The 17,892-nt window shown below is 50.5% G+C and overlaps 2 protein-coding genes across 2 annotated transcripts; both read right to left on the bottom strand.

The window, feature by feature from the left end:
- Positions 1–30: 30 nt before the first annotated feature.
- Positions 31–3,828, bottom strand: PLIN1 (perilipin 1). The gene is made up of 9 exons (XM_065733984.1): positions 3,756–3,828; positions 3,554–3,609; positions 2,904–3,102; positions 2,701–2,783; positions 2,093–2,345; positions 1,652–1,881; positions 1,434–1,577; positions 683–916; positions 31–597 (listed from the first exon to the last, which is right to left on the bottom strand). Exons 2-9 carry the CDS (start codon positions 3,593–3,595, stop codon positions 232–234), a joined length of 1,551 nt encoding a protein of 516 aa, XP_065590056.1. The 5' UTR covers positions 3,596–3,609; positions 3,756–3,828; the 3' UTR covers positions 31–231.
- A 4,121-nt stretch (positions 3,829–7,949) lies between these two features.
- Positions 7,950–9,881, bottom strand: PEX11A (peroxisomal biogenesis factor 11 alpha). Its single transcript, XM_065733981.1, has 3 exons — positions 9,780–9,881; positions 9,455–9,570; positions 7,950–8,631 (listed from the first exon to the last, which is right to left on the bottom strand). The coding sequence occupies exons 1-3, from the start codon at positions 9,833–9,835 to the stop codon at positions 8,066–8,068; spliced, it is 738 nt and encodes a 245-aa protein (XP_065590053.1). The 5' UTR covers positions 9,836–9,881; the 3' UTR covers positions 7,950–8,065.
- Positions 9,882–17,892: the final 8,011 nt, after the last annotated feature.

Genomic DNA, 17,892 nt, shown 5'->3' with positions numbered 1-17,892 from the left:
AGCAGCAGTGCCTTGGGCTGCCTTTTTTCTCCTCTTGGCCCTGAGGAGCGGACATCCCCTGGCACAGCACTGAGCCTGGATCAGAACGGGGACTCTCAACCGTGGATGGACAACCCCATCTGTGCCAGGGTGGGGATGTGGCTACGCAGGCAACGTGGGTTGTGCGATGTGAGTATGTGAAGGTGAAGCGTGCTGGGGGGCAATTGGGTGCGGAGGTTCTCCTGCTCGGGATCAGTCCTTCTTGAAGGTCGGGCTGTAGAGGTTGGCGTAGTAGGCCCGGCTGTACATGGCCTCAGGGCTGAAGCGGTAGGAGCCCTCGCTCACACGCCGGCTGTAGGGCACGAAGGCCGATTTCCGTGGCACGGCCTCGTGCTCCAGGGCTGAGCTGCGGTACAGATTGCTGCGTATGAAGAGAGGGTCCTCCAGGCCCAGGAAGGACAGCGGGTGGTGGCCGCGGTACAGCCGCCAGTCGCCCCTCAGCTGGGCCTTCTCCTCAGTGCTGGTGGCTGCTGGTTTGCTCTCCTCTTCCTTCTGCTCAGCTTCAAGGCCAGGCTTGCTGCCCCGCACCGCCGCCTCATCCTTGGACTGCCTGCGGAGCTGAGAGCTGGGCTGAGCACAGCGGTTCTCCCTGGGGAGACTTTGGGATGGGTGTTTTGTCCCCAAGGTGCTGGGATGCACTCACCGGCACATAGCTGTATAGGTTGCCCAGCAGGTGCTTAGGGGCACTGATGAGTGTCCCCCCCAGAGCATCCACTGTCTCCATGGCCCTGGACAGCCTGCGGGGTGTGAACAGGATCAACCCCTCCGCTGCGTCCCAGGCCACAGCGGGGACCTTCTTCATGCTGGAGATGCCGGAGGCACAGGCGCTCTGCAGGTTGTGAGCCACGCTGCCCACCAGCCCGAGGCCACCTCCTGCCTGCAGGCAAGAAGGCAACGTTGCTTGTGGCAGCCTCCCCAGCCCTCTGGGACCTCACATTTCCACTGTAAGGAAAGGTGAAGAGCACCAACCCCAACCTGAAGCTTCCTCTCCCCATGTCCCAGCAGAACTGATACTGCCAGGGAAAGTCCTCCAGCCCTTGTGCTGTCAGCAGATCCCCCCAGACCTCCATTCCCCACCCAGGATCCTCCTGCTCACTGCTGGGACCCTGGTGGAAGTATCTTTGGTGCTGAGATCCCAAGCCAACAACTGGGATCTAGATGCTGATTTGTCCTGGCCCTGAGACTGCTGCAGCCCTGTTAGGAGAAAAAACCCTTAACTCCCCAAAGGACCGAGCCAGAGATGCTGGTTGCTTTGGATCACACCCAGCCCCCAGGAGAATGCCAGAAAGGGAATGCGTTGAGTTGGCTTATTGGAGAAGAGAGTGAGTACATGGTGGGGCCGGGATGATGCTCTGGGATGACCCCATCTCACCGCTACCTCGATTGTTCCATACCTCACTAGCATGGCTGTCCTCCTTCTTCTCTGCCTCCTCCTGCTTCTGCTCTGGCATCCTGCTCTGCCGCCAGCTACCTGCAGTGCTCTGCCTCTCACTATGGCTCTGTGGTACCACAGATGGGCTTGGCTTGGCCAAGCTGCCCTGCAGTGGGGAGCAAGAACCAGTACTCAGGGTGAGTCCCAGGCCTCAGGGCTTTGGGACAGGCTAGGACTCACCAGGATGGGGATCCAGACGACCAACTCCTGCCCTTTGGCTTTGGCACGCTGGAAGTTCTGGGCAGTGTGCTGGTAAGCGCGGTGGGAGACGGTGCTGACCAGGGCTCCGATCCGGCCCAGGGTGCTGGGAGCACTGCTGGGAGCACTGGGAGCACTGTGAGCCCTGTAAGTCCTGGATTGCTGCTTGGAGACCTTTGCTGCTGGCCTACAGGTCTGCTTAGGTTTCAAATCTAAAGACAGAACAGCACAGGTAGAGTATGGGATGTTACAGCCCAGTGGGACAGCCCTACACCAAGGTTCCCCTCTTTCCACCAGCACCCCATCAGTGTGTCTCCACCTCCATGGAGCCAGCCTCGGGTGCCTCCTCCACCCCAGCAGACCCCTGCCCTACCAGGATACCCCATTGGAGACACCCCGAGGTGATCTTGACACCACTACTACCTTCTTCCTCCTCCTCTTCTGGCAGCAGGTACTCCATCAGCTTCTCCAGCCCACCCAGGGCCGTGTCCATCCCGGCAATTGCCATCTGGCTCACTGAGTTGCTCCTCGAGTACCTTGCTGTGGTCTCCATGGTGCTCTTGGTTGTCTCATAACCCCCCACAGCCAGCCCCAGGATCTTCTCCATGGAGTAGCCGATGGTGCTCTTGGCGCTTTGGATGGGGGTGGAGATGGTGTCCTTCAGTTTGGAGGCAAGCTGTAGGCAGAGAGATGGAGAAGAGGCTTTCTGGTGTGACCTGGGTGGCACAGTGCAGCTGGAGGGACCGTGGGCCACACATAAAGAAGATATTCTCTAAAGAAGATATTCTCTAAAGCAGTAGAACAATTTCCTATATCCTGGAGGTAGCCAGCCGTACAGGATGCTGCTGGCCTATATTTAGGAGAATCCAACCATACCTGTGGCCAAGTCCTTTCTTTGAGGTGCCCTGTGGAAACCCCTTGCCATCACTGGTGGCCAGTTGGGAAGCAAAACCAGGGTCTGGCCCAGAAAAATGTTGTGGGTTCTGCAGAGGGGCTGGAGGGTCCTCGAGGCTTTCCCACCCATGACTTACCTCCTCAATGGGATACTGAAGGACTGGGATCTTCTCCTCCAGGTGGTCCAAGCCTCGACATGCCAAGTTGTTGGCCATAGTGACTGTCTTGGGCAAAAGCACGAGAGCAGAGTGGTGATTGAGGCTGAGGGCTGTGCCATGGGAGAGCACAGGTGCTGTCCCACTGTTGGGTACCCCTGGCACATCCCTCCTGATGGACTCACACTGGGGTTCCAGTCTGCGCACCACAGGCTCCACGCTCCACATGGCCAAGGTGCTGGCTCCCTTCACACCCTGCTCATAGACCTCACACACTGAGGCCACGAGCGGGTGGACCTCTTTGGTGCTGGTGTAGGTCCGCTGGAGGCTTTCGCAGGTGGAGCTCACCACTGGCAGCTGCAGGACCCGCTGCAGCACGTTCTCCTGTGCATCAGATGGGGACCAGTCAGGAGATGGCCAGCAGCAATCCCCCAAGAAAAGCTGAGTCTGGCTTCATAGCCCAGTTGGGCTGTGAATCTGTACATTCAGTACGGAAAATACATCTCCTGCTAATTTTATCTTGTCTTGAAGCCAGCTGACCCAGAAATCCCACGGATAAGTGACTGCAGTGGCTGCAGTTCTGCTCCCAGCTGTGCATTGCTGGAGGTTTGTGGTCCACCACGGGGACAAAGATGAAAGATAGGCACTGCTGATACAGTGCTGAGGACCGTGATCAGATCAAGGTTACCTTTGTTGATTCTCTGTTATTTAATTCCAGGTATGTGAATGGTTATCCTTTGATGGCTGCTCTGTATTATTACAAGCAAAGATAACACACAAGACAGCACGGTACAAGCTATTCCCCTCCTGTGCTCTTTCCTCTCCCCGCACTCACCTTGGCCCTTCCGTTCTGCAAGGAATTCTTCTTTGCTGTCATTGTGCCACGTCCTCCTGCAAAGCAAAGTGCAGAGCCACAGACTGTGCCGTGAGGTCTGAGCTGGGCTGGGGCTCAGAAAGCGATGTGCAAGGGCTGGGCCGGGCCACACAGCTCCCCTGGGTGCTGTGGTTGTGGTGTTGCCCAAGTTTTGACTTTTTACCAGTTAAACCTTAGAGCCAGCGTTTCACACACTCCTCCTCTGCTGGAGCTCCTCTGCAGCCCGTCCTCACTTGGGTCCTGTGCCTGGGGTATGTGGTGTTGGGGCACTACTACCCCCAGGCCCCACCTCCAGCCTGGGCTGGGCTGAGGGGACATGGGTTGCTGGGGAAACTGGGCAAAGAGCTTCCCAAAGGCTTTTGTGTTGTGGGGTGGATAGCTGCAAAATCATCCCCATAGGTCCAATGGAGAGATGATGAATGCAGCAGACCTGCCTGTGTTTGTGCTGCACTGTGGCCATGCAGAAGAGGAAGGGGCGTAGGAAGTGTGGGTGTGCAGCTTGTGTTTGGTGCAGCACAGAGGAGGGAGATGAGAGAGGGATGGAAAGGTGTAACAGAGCAGCAGGACAGGAGGGTGAAAGGGCTTTGAATGAGGATGAGCAGGAGCGCTTTCCCTGGGCACTAACAAAGGAAAGGATGGTCAGCACAGGCAACACAGACCTGGCTGAAACCTTCCTCACCTGGACCAGCAGGACAGGTGGCTGGGCAGTGCTCTGTAGGAGGCACAGCTGCCCAAGGAGGTGGTGGGGTTCACGGAGGCGTTCAAGAACTGTGGGGATATGGCACTGAGGGACATGGTCAGTGGGCATGGGGAGGGTGTGCTGATGGTTGGACCGGGTGATCTTAGTGCTCTGTGACTCCTGGAAGGGCCTGGGCTCACTTGCAGCCCTGCACCAATGGGCTCAGCCCTGGGTGGAGGCACGTGGGTGTCCATCATTCACAGCACTGCGGTGACTCAGGACTCTCCACACAGTAGGACAAAGGGCAGCAGCCTGCTCATGGCTCTGCTCTCTTGGCCGTGATGAACACGCATGATACCCGGGGCGATGCCAGCTTTCCCTCTGCCCAGGGTGAGCAGGGATCAGCAGACAGCACAGCCCCTGCCCTACTTGTACCCATCCCCTCCCTTTCCTGTGGGGCACTGTTTTTCCCAGGCAATCTCTTTAGTGTTTTATTTTACTTAAGTTTCAAACAACATTGCCTGCACAATTTAATTCTCCTTTGTGGCAACGTATTACCCCTTGGGTGGATTAGAGACTAATTTATTGCCTTCCACTTGACAGAAAACCTTCCACACACCCTCCCTCAGCCACCTTTCCTCTACAAAACGGCTCATTTGATCCCTCCCCCGAGATGTTGGCTTTCAGACCTTTGATTGCTCCTGCTGCTCACCTGGCTCACTCTTCCTGAAATATCATGCCAAGCACGGTGTTAACATTAGGAAAGCCTTGTCTGGGAGTAGATTACTTATCTCACCACTCTGCTGTTAATTGCTGCTCTTACAAAATGCGTGTAGGAACAGTCATCCAGAAGGAAAGTCTTGCAAAATCGTTGCTGAATGCAGTGCTTTGTGCACTGTTCAGGGAATGACATTTTGGAGCTTTCACGTTAGCGAAGCTCTTGATGCAGGGGATAGGAGTTAGCAGTAAGCTACCAGCAACAGCTCAGTTTTACTGGTTATCCCTTCTCCATCCCTTCCCATCTCAGCTGGAGATGTTATCCTTCACCCTCTCCCCTGAACAGGTATTCCTCTGCAACAACTTCAGAAATCTCAGTGATATGAGAGGACTCCTTCTTCAGAATCTCTTTTCCCCATCCTCGAAATGACACACAGATGCAGTGCCATACACTTCAAAGTTTATTGCTTGTGTTCAAACAGCTCTCCTTATTCCAACTGTCGTATTAGAAACATACACAGAAAAGGCACTAAAAGGATTTTTTCCATTTGATTGCAATTCTATGGCTTCAGTCCTGTTACAGTAAGGTACATTACACTGCTCCCCCAAGCTGGGGAGCAGAAAGGCAGAATTAGTGCTTAGCATCCAGTAAAGTTACTCCGTATGCTCTGACCCGTGTTATGCCAAATGGGACAGGTAAGGCTGGGAAAGGATGAAAATTCATTGCCCCATCTCCCAGGTTAAGTCTGTACTTGCTGAGCCCCTCCACGAGGAAAATCCAGGACTTGTTTGTGACTTTGCACAACGTTTGCTTGACACATGGGCAAGAAACCACCCTGCTCCCTCCGCAGAGGACAGGGAGGTGTATCTAGCCAGGGCCACATCAGTGTGTGAATCCATTCCCCCTTGCCTACAAACTACATGGGGAAAAGAGGAATCAGTCTGCAAAACAGCCTAAGATCTATTTTGTATCCAAGAGGCCCCCTGAGAGGAATTCAGAATGCAGTTTCTCGCAAGAAGATAAATTCTGTAGGCAAAGGGTGATCAGGGCTCTGCTGCCAGATCACAGAGACTCCTCTCCCTCCCTTAAGGGGTTGCTGACACTGGGATAATGATCACACCTGACCAAGGGAGGGATGAGTCACAGTGCCAGCAGCTCAAAGGCACATGGAATAAAGAAACAACAAAAACAACTGTTAAACAAGTATCAAGAGAAAGCCCTTGAAGACAACACATCCATTGTGGCCTGAACCCCAGCGTGCTCTACTTTTAGTGCTATTCTTCTCCATATTAAAAAGAAGAGCTGCTACAGGCTGTGTTTGGTCTTCAGACACACTAAATTATCCTTCTCGGCAACCTCTATTTTCAAACACTTCATTGGCAGCTGAACACTTCGGATTCAAAGTGGAAGTAATTCCAAGCACGACCACAGTGACTTAAGGTAAACTGGGGCACTGCATTACCATGCCTGCTCAATTCCACAGCCTCCTCCTTTAATAAAGGAGACCAGCACCTTTTAATTTCTGTTTACAGAGAGTATCAGAAATAATAAGAGAGTACATTGGTCCTGGTTAGGATAATCTCTATTCACATCTCCTGACAGCTTAAACAAGCAGCCCTTGCAGTCAGAAAGCAACAGAACATACAGGCCAAGCTCTGATGAAGAAAAGCGATAATTTTGTGTCCTATATGGTGTGCAAATTTTTCTCAGATGGTGTTAGAACTGATACTCTAAAAGTCAGGAGCAACAATGGCAGCACATCATGTAAGCTGTCAGATGGCTGGATGCAGCATTTCTCCTCTAACCTAATTGCCAGGCAATCGTTCCCAGCTAGAAAACTAAAGAGCAGTTATGCAGTCGCAGGGCAAACTTAAGGCATTTTTGAACAGTAGAACCAGGGGGGGAACACACAAGAAATCTTGCTGTCATGATGGAGGAACAGAGAGGATCAGAAAGAAAATCTGAGATGTGAATGCCCCAATGCAGGTAATAAGCTTCTCTTCTTGAAAACATTCTGATACGTGATCAAGCCCAACTCCATTCCCTTCCCTCTGGAAGCTTACATAACTGGAAACAACCTTGCAGCCTTTCTGACTTGACAAGCTTCAAGAGGGCCTTTTCTCCTTAACTGCAGGTTCCAAAGCTCCTTATTACACTGGACTTTTTCAAGTAAAATTAAAACAGCAGAACAAGCTGCTTATCACACTGTCATTAATGTAAAATTGTTCCACTTGGAACCACAGGAATTAAGGTGTGGGTGTGTGGGAAATGTAGTGCTTATGACAGGTTCCAGATTCACAGCTTCACTGCACTCAGATCCCTACAAATCACAGCATTAGCAGCAATGAGACCAGCTTTTCTCACATGACTTTCTTCACCCAAATCCTCAGCCATGGCCTGCTGGAAGAATTACTTGGTGTCCAGTCCATCTTGGCTTATATTATCAGGAAGAATAAGGTTTTGATTTCCTGGGATGTAAGTTGGCACTCACCAGATTGTAGGCCTAGAGTCACCGGTGCATGTTCGTATTACATGGGGATCACTCAAAGGTCAGCTGACACCACTTTTCAGTTATCATCAAACCATTGCCTACAGAAATCAGTCCCATCAGAACACTCAGGCTTCACTTTAGGCCACTTAACCACAGTTCCCAACTCGCCTGAACACACTACAGAAAATTTGGCCATAGGAACCTTTGATTGGTGAATTTGAGCTTTCCTCTGTAAATGTGATTAGTTACAAGTCATACACATACTACAGTAGTCTAGGCAGCTATTTCATAAAGCTGAATTAAATAGGAGCATCAATATTTCCTTATCTAGCAGCAGTGTTCCAAGTCCTCTTTCTGTTTGTGCAATATTACTCTGCCTTCTTCCATCTTCGCTCCGTTGGGCACTAAATTCATCTGCAAAGACACGGGAAAGGACAAAGGGCAGAAGTCACTTATTCTGAGGGAAAAAAGCTCATCTTGAGATTAAAGTGAGAATCTTCATTGTTAAAGTGCTGTGTGGAGAATAAAAACCCGTCAGAGGATCAAAGCTGCTGGCTCACTGCGCACTGAGCAGTTCCTCTTACATCACTCTTTCAGCTTCAGATGCGGGCTCGCTAGAGTGAGGATCCCAACCAGAGAGGAGAGGAGCCCACAGAAACCAATCACACCTGGATTGGTTTTGTAGATCCCCAGCGTATCCAAAGGAGCAGAGAGATCACAGAGGTTCTTCACCACATCTAGCAGCAGAGGAGGGTGACTTCTGAGGATCTGAAAGAGCAGGAAGAGAAAACCATGCATGCTGTTACATTTGGGAGAGTTTAGCTGCTGATTTTGTTTGTCCCAGAAACAGTTCTCCTTCATCTTTTCTTCCTGTACAGCTTGTTCCAGCCTCCACGAGACCTCATACCAATCCCTGGCCAGGTTCATCAGCAGTGAGATGTAGTAGCACTTGGTTGCCCAGTTCTGCCACTTTGCCTTATTGATGTCAGACTGGAGTCCAACGCTCTTCAACCACAGCACCGTGTCACAGAAGAAGTACAGGGCACGGGTCAGGTTGGAGGCTGTCAGGCAGATGCGAGGAAGCACTTCGGGAAGCTCTGTAGTTTTCCTGGCTGCTACCAAAGCGTGCACCACGTTGCCCAGCCGGAACACTGCGAGAAATGCCACACGGGTCAGAATGGCTGCTGCAGGGACACAGCTCCGTGCACAGCTCGGAATGTCACTGCCCCATGTGTACATCTCAAGAACAGGCCTATGGGCATTTGTACGTTTAAACAACTCCTGTCTTAAATAGAACTGAAATTGTGCCTCCCCAGCTATGCATCTGTCACACAGTTCCCTGCAAACAGGAGCAGTATATTCCATTTCAAGCCATACCACAGGACAAGCTGGATTTCATCCCTCGCACAGCTTAGGCTTCACCCCATGAACGTTAATACAGTATTATGCAAAATACTTTTTATAACCTGCTGCACCGCAACAGTGGCAGACGCTGGCAGCACCCAAGGGTTAGTGGAACTGCAAGGCTCTGAATTTAGGCCTGAAGTCTTGTTTTGCAAGAGAATTGGTTGAGCAAGAGAATTACAGCTATGCTGATACTCTTCCCTAAAAATTATGATCCTCCAGACCTAACTGGAATAATAGATCTATGGTAACATATTCAGTTAGTGTATTTCACTCCGGAAATCATTCCAGAATTGAGCAATTGACAAGTAGGTGTAAGGTCAGCCTGAAAGCAAGCTACAACTGCAGCAACAGCACAAGAGTAAGGGGAGCAGGTGGGATGCGGGACAGAGGAATGCATTCAAGTTACAGCATCAGGATAGCGTGGGACGGTGCATGACTGAGCTCCCAATAGTGATCAGTGTCATTCTGGCCCTATGGATCTGGCTGGTTAACGCAAGGATAAGGACTGTGGGCAGCTCGGATGGAAGGAGCACGTGGGAAAGGACCCCTCTGCACACCGGTACTTACTTTTACGGCCAGAGCTCATGCTAGATTCCAGCTGCTTGAGTTTCAGCACCAGCTTCTCGTTATTAGCATTACGCTCTATGGCATAGCTAAGCAACATGCATGTGTACTGAGTGGCTCTGGAACGGAAAAACGAGGAAAACGGCACACGGGTGAAACGCGGGCAGCTCGCAGGGCTGGCAGAAGAGGGGCACAGCGGCTGTGGGAGCCGGGGGGTTGGGAGGGGGCGGGGGGGGCTCGTGGGGACTGGAGCGGGATGGACGATGGGGACGGGGGCAAAAAGCGGCAGGAAACCCCACAGAAGCCGGGACCGCAGCCCCACACTCACCGGAAGAGCCTCTCCCTCCCCTGGCTGCGGTTGGTGAAGTCCACGAAGCCCTGCATGGCGCTGGCAGCTGCGCACCCCGGGAGCCAAGCCACCGCTGCGCTCCGCCCCGCGCCGCGCCGCGCCGGAACCCTCCGCTCCGGAGCGCGTTTCCGCCCGGGCGGAGCCGCAACGCGCCGTTGCCATGGCAACAGTTTTAACTCTAGGGCGGGCGGTGTCACGCCTAAAAGGGTCCGCCCGGGTACGGCCGGCCGCTCGTTTTGCGATCGTTTGCTTTTCGGTTGGGTTTACTCACTGCGGAGGCTCCCTTTACTTTCTTTTCTTTTCTCTGTTCTATAAGTCTTTCTTTTTTTTCTTTATTTTCTCTTTACTTTCCTTACTATCCTTTTTCTTTTATTTCCTTTTTTTTCCCTTTTTTTAAAATTGTTTTTATTTTTGATGTGTAGCTCCCAATATCTGTGTGGCTGATGTCCCCACGCCACGAGTAATGCATGCAACAAGAAGAAATGAGCCGTATCTAACAGGTTTGCCTACGCTGCAAGGAACCCCCTTCCCACTTGGAGCTTGTCAATCACCTTTCTCTTTTCCCCCATTACCTCATGCAGGCAGACAGTGTACGGCTCCTCGTTCTGTGTCTCCTCTGGTGGCTGCATCCGTGCTGTGCTTTGCGTCTGGAAAGGCAGAAGGATGTCTGTGCACGTCGGGCAGCATCCCCTGGAGAGTCTTCTGCCATCTGAGTGAGGCTGAAGGAGGATGAGGAGGATTTCTCCCTGCAGGATCCCCGCTAGCTACGATGTGGCACTCAGGGTGATCAGCAAAGTGGTGGTGTTGGTCTTTGACAGCCGTTGAGAGGAGGAAGGCACTCCAAGAAGCACAAAAACAAAAGATCCAGCCCAGCAGGTGCTTTCCTACAGTTGAATTCCAGATATAGAGCCCCTCTGAGCAAGGAGAGCACTAATAAACTTAGCAGTATTGGAGAATATCTACTGAGTTGATTTTACATCCCTCCATCCATCACGTTCCTCAGAACACACCACCACCCCACTGATGCACCACAGTTTCTCAGCTTGTCTGACAGGTTCTACTTCTCACCCATCTATCACACCTCTCTGAAAAGAGAGAAGCAGATGCTAAGCAGCACTAAATTCACCTTCTGCTTTTCTGCCTGGCTCCGCCCTTGCTTGCTCAGGAGAAGGTAATTAGTAGCATGCAAATGAGTGAGCTCAGTGTTATATTATGGCGAATATCCTGTAAGAGAAAGGGGATGCTCCTGAGGGTGATGGGAGTGTCCAGAGCAGAAGTGCTGCCTGTCCCCTCTGTCCCCTGCCCAGGGAGGTGGTGGGATCACTGTCCCTGCAGGTGTTCAAGAGCCATGAGGATGTGGCACTGAAGAACGTGGTCAGTGGCGTGGTAGGGGTGAGCTGATGGTTGGACTTAGAAGTCTTTTCCAACCAAGGAAGCTGTATCTGCTACTGGTTGGGTGCACTTATCTTTTCCCTTTCATGGTAGGTAACTAGGACAGCCAATTGCTGTCTGTGTTTGGAAAATACATCTTTGTTGGTTGGTCCATGAGTCTGGCTGCCTTCAGGATGTTTGACTGTAAGCAGGTCTGTGCTTGGGATGCAGTCAAGACAGAGGTTTGCACCATCTGCTCCTCAGATTTAGAGAATGAGAGCCACACTGAGCTCGCCGTGGATGAAATGGGTGAGTGGGACATGAGTTTCCCCAACCTGACTGGTGGGTAGCTGTGCTCTGGAGCTGAAAAGTTGGCAGCTGCTTTGTGAAAGAGTGCTAAATCAGGAGGAGTGTGAGAATGGCTGACAGGTTTCCTAGAAAGCCCTGCAAAGAAAGGTGCTAGATAACAGGATGTAGAGTGATAGTGTGGCCCTAGGACCTTGGGATTAGAAAAGAGTGTGGGTTCAGTGTCCTCACTGGAACAGCAGAAGCAGATGCAGAGCTGAGGCTGAAGTGCAGTATATTTTAGGAATACACTGGACCAGACAAAGAAGCATTGCCAGGTGTGATCTTTTGCCTCTGCTTTGTTTCAGCATCTGTAATTGCAGTCCTGTGGTAAATCAGTTTCTTTGTCGATTTGTCTGAAACCTGTCATTTCTGGAGGAGATGGTTTTCAAACTCCACTATCCATCACCGTGTACAATCAAGTGCTTGCTGATGTTGACATAAGGAAGCCAATGAAAGTTTATTGCTGGAAGCAGTGGGATATTCTTCCACGTGCCTAGGAAAAAAAATATAGTCCTGTTCACACTCCAGCACATTAAATCAGATCTCTCTCAAGAGCACGGCTGCCATCTGTCCACTTTCCTTCTGCTGCTTTTGTAATTCTATTGCAGGGCTTGTCTGGCTCTTCTGCTTTCACAAGGAAAGCTTCCTGCTCATTAAAATCCTACATGAGGTGGCTAATATTGTGTCAGTTACCAGCATCATAATATGGCTTGGGTTCGAAGGGACCTCAAAACCCTCTGCTGCAGGCAGAATTGCCAGCTGCTAGGCACTGGTCAAGGGCAGGTAGGTAGTGTCATGAAGAGCACTGATTTCCCATGACAGAATTTCCTGAGGTCAGCAGAGAGCCTATTCACTAAGCCAGGAGCATGCAGGTAGTTTTGTGATGTGATGTATACTTTCTGAGTGCCAAACTCATTTCTGAATGCCAACATCCCAGAGGTGTGTCTGCAGCAAAAGCAGCTGCTGAAGGTCCCTGACACCATCCTATGTGGACCAGAAGAACGAACCTTCCTTTTAATTTGTCTCAGGGATGTGATTTTCACTGTTTTTCAAATATTCCAAGCATTCTAGACTTCCAGAGATCCTGTTTCTAACCTTCCCCATTCTCCTCCAGCTCTGAAAGTTGCTTCTTCCACTCTTTCTTCTCTCCAAAAGGCCTTGAGTGGATCAGAACTGATCCCAAAAGTTGGCTGACGAACTGGTCAGTGCAGTTCCTAGTGCCAGAAGGCTCAGTGAAGCAGATTTCCTTCTGCGGTGCTCTTAGCACATTGGGAGGCAGAGCTGGAGGCTGTGATGTCAGTCTCAGTCATGCATATGAAGCCTTAAGTGGGAGGAGAGGTGGACTGCATGGAGTTCACAGTTCCTCCCCCCTCTGTGCTATTTCTTATACTCCCTTGTCTACAGGTCTTTCCCTAAGCTTTGCTCTCACAGACAGTGACAGCACCATGCAGGCTGAACGAGTCTGACAGCCCAGGGGGATGTGTCTCTGCAGCTGCTCCATCCACCCAGCCCACATTGCTCAAGGCCTTTGTGCTACTGGGACATGCATGCTGTCCCAGGACATGCTTTCCAACAAAATTCCTTTGGTCCCAGGGCCAGCATTCCTCCTGCCCCTCCCTGAAACTGCCAGCTCCTTTCCCAGCAGCATTGCTCCATCTGAGGAGGCCCTGCACAAGGGTATTCCCAGAACTTCTCACTTGGGTCACCCATGGAAGGTGAAGGAGCAGGGAGGGACTTGGACCTGGTACAGTTTGATCCTGGCAGGGATGGTGACTTGGGTTCATGTTTTAGATTACCTCTGAGAGGAGCCTGGTGGGTTCTTACTGAATGCATCCTAGCACAGAGAGCTTGTTGGAGCTAACCACTGCCACGTCTGCTCTATGGCAGAGAAGTCTGCAGCAGCACAGAGACTGTTCTGCAGAGGTGGTGACCAGCCTCAGTGAATGTCCTGGGCTGTTCTGGGGAGTTTTAAATGCTGAGTCAGTGCTAAGCCGCCTCCTGTGTCACTTTCACCCTGTTAGGTTTCACCTCTATCCGTGTATCTGAGTTTCCACCTCTTCCTTCTCAGACATGGTTGATTATTTAGCCAGACCTTTTCTGTTTAGCTGAGTCCTTGGTGTGTGTTAGTGTGTGGGTGGTGGTGGGCACAAAGCAGAGCAGGTTCCCTTAGGATTTCCCATTCCCAGAAAAGCGTGCCTATGACCTCAAGTCCTAGGTTATCTGAAGTCAAACCTTTTGCATCCAGCAGTGCTCTGTGACCTTTAATCCTGCTTCTGCAGCATTTTTTTTTTTTGTGTTGAGTCTTCATTTTTTCTGTTGCAGGAGTCTCCTGTGTCTGCAAACAAAGCTGATGTGAATCTGAGTCTCCCAGTGCTGCTGCTGAAAGTGAAGCCACACAAACCCATTACAGGTCACGGACTGTTTCTGTAGTTGGAACACACATGTGGTAAATGAATCAAAGCCTTTCTCTCTACAGAACAGACAAAATTTTGGTAAGGTCCTACCTCATCCCTCCCTGTCTTGTATTTGTAGTTACATGCACTCCTATAGTGGGAGTTGCTTGTTGCTCAACCATCTTATGTGTCACCTTTGTAAGCATGAAATAGTTCAGTGTGTCTGGAATCAGATGTCGTGTACCCTTGGCTTCATTGTCACCACAGAGGGAGGAGGCTGCTTCCTAGATTCTGGCAACCTGGCAGCACCTTTATCTAGTCACTTTGATCCTGGATTCATGAGAACGTTCTCCTTTACAGAGGATGAGGAGGGAGCTAACCTTGTACTGAAGCGATGTCAAAATGCCTCAGAAAGGAAAGGTGAGCTGAGTCCTCAGATGACTTGTCCTAATTTCCCCCTTCAAATACTGGAAAATGGGTTAGTGATATGGAAAGTCCCTGGTGGATATTCTTAATGCTGAACTACTTCTACCAGAAAAGTGCACTGTGGTCCTTTTCAAGACAATGCCTCCCTGAAGATCGAATAGTAAAAGTGCATCTGGATTCTTCCCCATCTTCACAGTGTCTGTTTCTCCCAGGGCTGTGACTCTTTACTTCGTGTTTCTGACCTAGGAACAAATTTCCAAAGCCCTTTGGATGCTTTGAAGAAAGTGGATGACAGCACCATGCTGGCTTTGGGGCACAATCACCTGATCAAGGACTCCCAGTGGGAGCAGCAGGAGGCAAGTTTCTGCAGCTCTTATCAGGGGTATGTGGAAGTCAAGGGTGAGAAACGGAGCAAGGATGAGGTCCCCAGGCGTGTGGGAGTCCCAGTCAGCATTCTGTTCCATGGAACTTCAGTATGGGACACGTGAAGTGCAGCTGGAAGCTCCCAGCTTGGTTCTACTGCTTTCATCCTACAGTTTCAGGACAGGTCCTGCATCATTCCAGGTCCTGTTGCAGTGCTACCTACTTATCAAGGCCTTTCTTTTATGTGTGTTTCTTCCTTCCTTACTCAGACATGCTACTTTTCCTTTTCTCCTGCCCAGCTGTAGATGGGACTAGTCAGGTAATCCAACTGGGCAAAAAGTTGTTGACATGTGAAGTATGTCACTGCATGACACTGAGCTCCAGTTAGAAATCAATGACTCTGGGTTGGGTTGACTCTGTAAATTCCATCTTCCAGGACAAAAGTCTTGCTTAAATTGTCAACCCTATGCCAGCATGGAGTCAAACAAACTTTGCTCCTTGGTTTAAAATAAAAAATCACAGCTAAGGGAGGTTTGTTCTGCTTGTGGGAGCAGTTCCTATAAATCCTGTCAGGGAAATCTTGAGAGCTCTAATGAAAGCTTTTTGATGGGGTTTTGGTGTCCTGGATTGCCCTGGAGCTTCTGGGCTCTTCTGTGATGCAGACATCTGTCTGGGTAGGGTTGCTGTTCAACTAACTGAACCCCTGCCAGCCACCCACAACATGTGTCCCTTCCTCCTCGCCCTTCTGTCCTCCCTAGAATAACTCACAGCTGTAAGTCTGGGTGCCTGGGGCAGGTCTCTCATCCAGGTAAAGAGAGTGTGCCGGTACTAGGTGCATTTGTGCAACATAAATAATACAAGATTGCCAGATGCTTGTTTTACTGCCTGCCTCTTCCTTTCATCCCCGTGGCCAGGCAGAGCTGGGATCTAGTTGTACTATGCTGCTCCCTTCCATTCCTAGGTTAATTCCATGCTGAAGTAGGTTTGTGTTGTAGTTTTTTTGGTTCGAGGAGCACAGAGCTCAGCAGGTGCATTAAGTTCGTGCTGTCACTAGATGGCAATGTGATATCTCTTATTGGATCACCTTTTCTTAGAATTAACCTGAAGCCAGGATCCCCTCAGTAACATTCTGTTCATTCTTACCACTAAGCTTTAATTTTCCACTCTGAAGTGGAACAGATGGGTACAGAGAAGACCTTACAGCACTTACTACGTGGAAGTCTTCCCTAAATTCCTTGTATCCAAAGTGAATCCCGTGGTGTCATCTGGTCAGTTAGGGACAGAAATCTTTCATCCCATACCAGTTCTGTCCTCTAATCTTAAAAAGCTGGAAAGGCAGCTCTTGTCTTCATCATGCCAGCAGAAATGGGAGAATGACAGGGGCTGTGCTAACACCTTCCTTCCCTTGTGAGGCAGCAGTGACTGTTAGAATTCAGGGAGCAGTTGTTGAGTACCAGAGTGGATGCAGGCACGAGCAGCCATGGGTGATGGACAGGGAGAATCAGAACATAAAGGGACAGAAGAAGCCATAGTCAGCCCTGCATCCTGAGTGCCAGGCTCTCCTCTATCACAGTCCTGCAAACCCATGATCCAGCAGAGCTATCTTATCAGCAGCTCTGCTCAAATATATCCTTCTGCTATCCAGCTCAGGGCAATTTGTCACGTGAACTATCTGCTTGCCACAGTGCAACCTCCAGGGTCAGTACTCTGCCTCTCTTTCCTTCCAGCAGGGCTTGAATCCTCCTCATGAGGGGCAAACGCAGCTGATGGAAGAGTCTCCAGGTAGGAAAGAACTATTACTGAGGTGATAGGTCTAACAGCCATGAAGATGGGAGTCTTCAGAGCACAGCAGGGCAGTGACACTGCAGAGTGACTCAGGCCTGACTGGGGCTGCTCCTCAGCCAGGAGCATGGCCAAGCATGTAAGAGGCCACAGAAAGGTGAACCATCCCTTCATATTTTCAGGTTTGTTGTTGTGTGGCAGCACCTGGGTGTTAGCTGCAGAATATGACTGCTCAACTGGGGGCTGACAGCAGAACTGCATTTTTGAACTGGGAATCTTTGTTTTTTTTGTGGCAGCCAAGGAACTTGAAGAGATGAGACTAGAAATATGCATTTTGAGGATGTACAAAACATCTTTGCCTGGCTCCTGGCACTGTGGAGCAGTGACGTTACAGTCGCCAGCTCAGGAGGGGCTGTGTTAGTGCATGACAAAGGTTTATATAAATACCATGGTCGTGCTTCCAGGGTGGCTGTCTAATCCACAAAGAATGTACCAAAGCTGCCAGAAACCATTCCTGTGTGCATGGCTGAGCTGTATTTTTTCCACGTCTCCTGCTGGTGACTCCCCCAAAGGTTCAGCAAAGCATTGATACGTGGGATTCACACAGAGCTATGCAGGCACTCCCACTCCAAGGTCCCATTTAGGGTTTTCATCAGGAATCGACTCATTTTGCCCTGAGTTTTGGTGAGATAACTCGACTCTTCCGGATGTAAAGGCAATCAGTTTAGAGGTGGGAAACAGCAGAAGCATCCCAGTTGTTCTGCAGTTTCTGATGCAAGCTATTTGAATATAAGCCTTCCTATTTGCTACCTTGGTGAAGGGTTTTGAGAGCCCCAGTAAGGCCCTTTGTGCTGCCATTTTCCGTCTGCCACAGCTTACAGCTCACAGCTCATCTGATTGTTATGGATATTGATACTGGGCTGTGAGAGCACTTGCCATCTGCTTCAGTGCAATGCCAAGCTGGTAAGCTCTAACTACCTCCAATGCCTGTTTGAGCTGAGCCACCTGGTTTAACAATGAAGTGGACAAGGAGCAGCCCTCAATCCTTTCCTCTGCTCTTGCTGTGGTGGCAGTAACAACTGAATTATTTTGTTTCTGTGGCAGTTCAAGAAACAATGGACCTTCTGCCATATCTGGGCATGGGGGACTGTTCTGGGCAGGGTTTTCCATTCTGCAGAGAGCCAGCACAATGAACACGTGGCTGCTCCAACAGCTAATTCTTGCTGTTTGCACAAATGTAGAAGGCCTGGGGACCTGAGCCCTCTAATCACACTCCATCTGCTGCCTGCCCAGAAGCAGGACAGGGCTTTCCCAGCATCTTTAGGAGAGGCAGGGCAGGATCTGCTGAGCAGCGAGATGTGCTGTGCATCCACCAGTTTGTGTGCATTCATCTTGAGATGTGCTTGTTT

This window comes from Cyrtonyx montezumae, unplaced genomic scaffold, assembly GCF_038088225.1.
Source record: "Cyrtonyx montezumae isolate F1298 unplaced genomic scaffold, pur_monq_1.0 scaffold_17, whole genome shotgun sequence".
NCBI lineage: Eukaryota > Metazoa > Chordata > Aves > Galliformes > Odontophoridae > Cyrtonyx > Cyrtonyx montezumae.
The sequence above is the reverse complement of the archived record's forward strand: the minus strand, read 5'-3'. Positions and strand labels throughout refer to the sequence as shown.

What these genes read in the sequence shown, in the direction of transcription:
- PLIN1 (XM_065733984.1), bottom strand. Translation starts at nt 3,595, where the DNA reads ATGACAGCAAAGAAGAATTCCTTGCAGAACGGAAGGGCCAAG. An exon ending in TGCAGAACGGAAGGGCCAAG is followed by an intron (nt 3,103 to 3,553) that starts GTGAGTGCGGGG and finishes TCTGATGCACAG; the next exon opens with GAGAACGTGCTGCAGCGGGT. An exon ending in TCGTCTGGATCCCCATCCTG is followed by an intron (nt 1,578 to 1,651) that starts GTGAGTCCTAGC and finishes TCCCCACTGCAG; the next exon opens with GGCAGCTTGGCCAAGCCAAG.
- PEX11A (XM_065733981.1), bottom strand. Translation starts at nt 9,835, where the DNA reads ATGCAGGGCTTCGTGGACTTCACCAACCGCAGCCAGGGGAGGGAGAGG. An exon ending in GGGAGGGAGAGGCTCTTCCG is followed by an intron (nt 9,571 to 9,779) that starts GTGAGTGTGGGG and finishes TTTCCGTTCCAG; the next exon opens with AGCCACTCAGTACACATGCA. An exon ending in CATGAGCTCTGGCCGTAAAA is followed by an intron (nt 8,632 to 9,454) that starts GTAAGTACCGGT and finishes CATTTCTCGCAG; the next exon opens with TGTTCCGGCTGGGCAACGTG.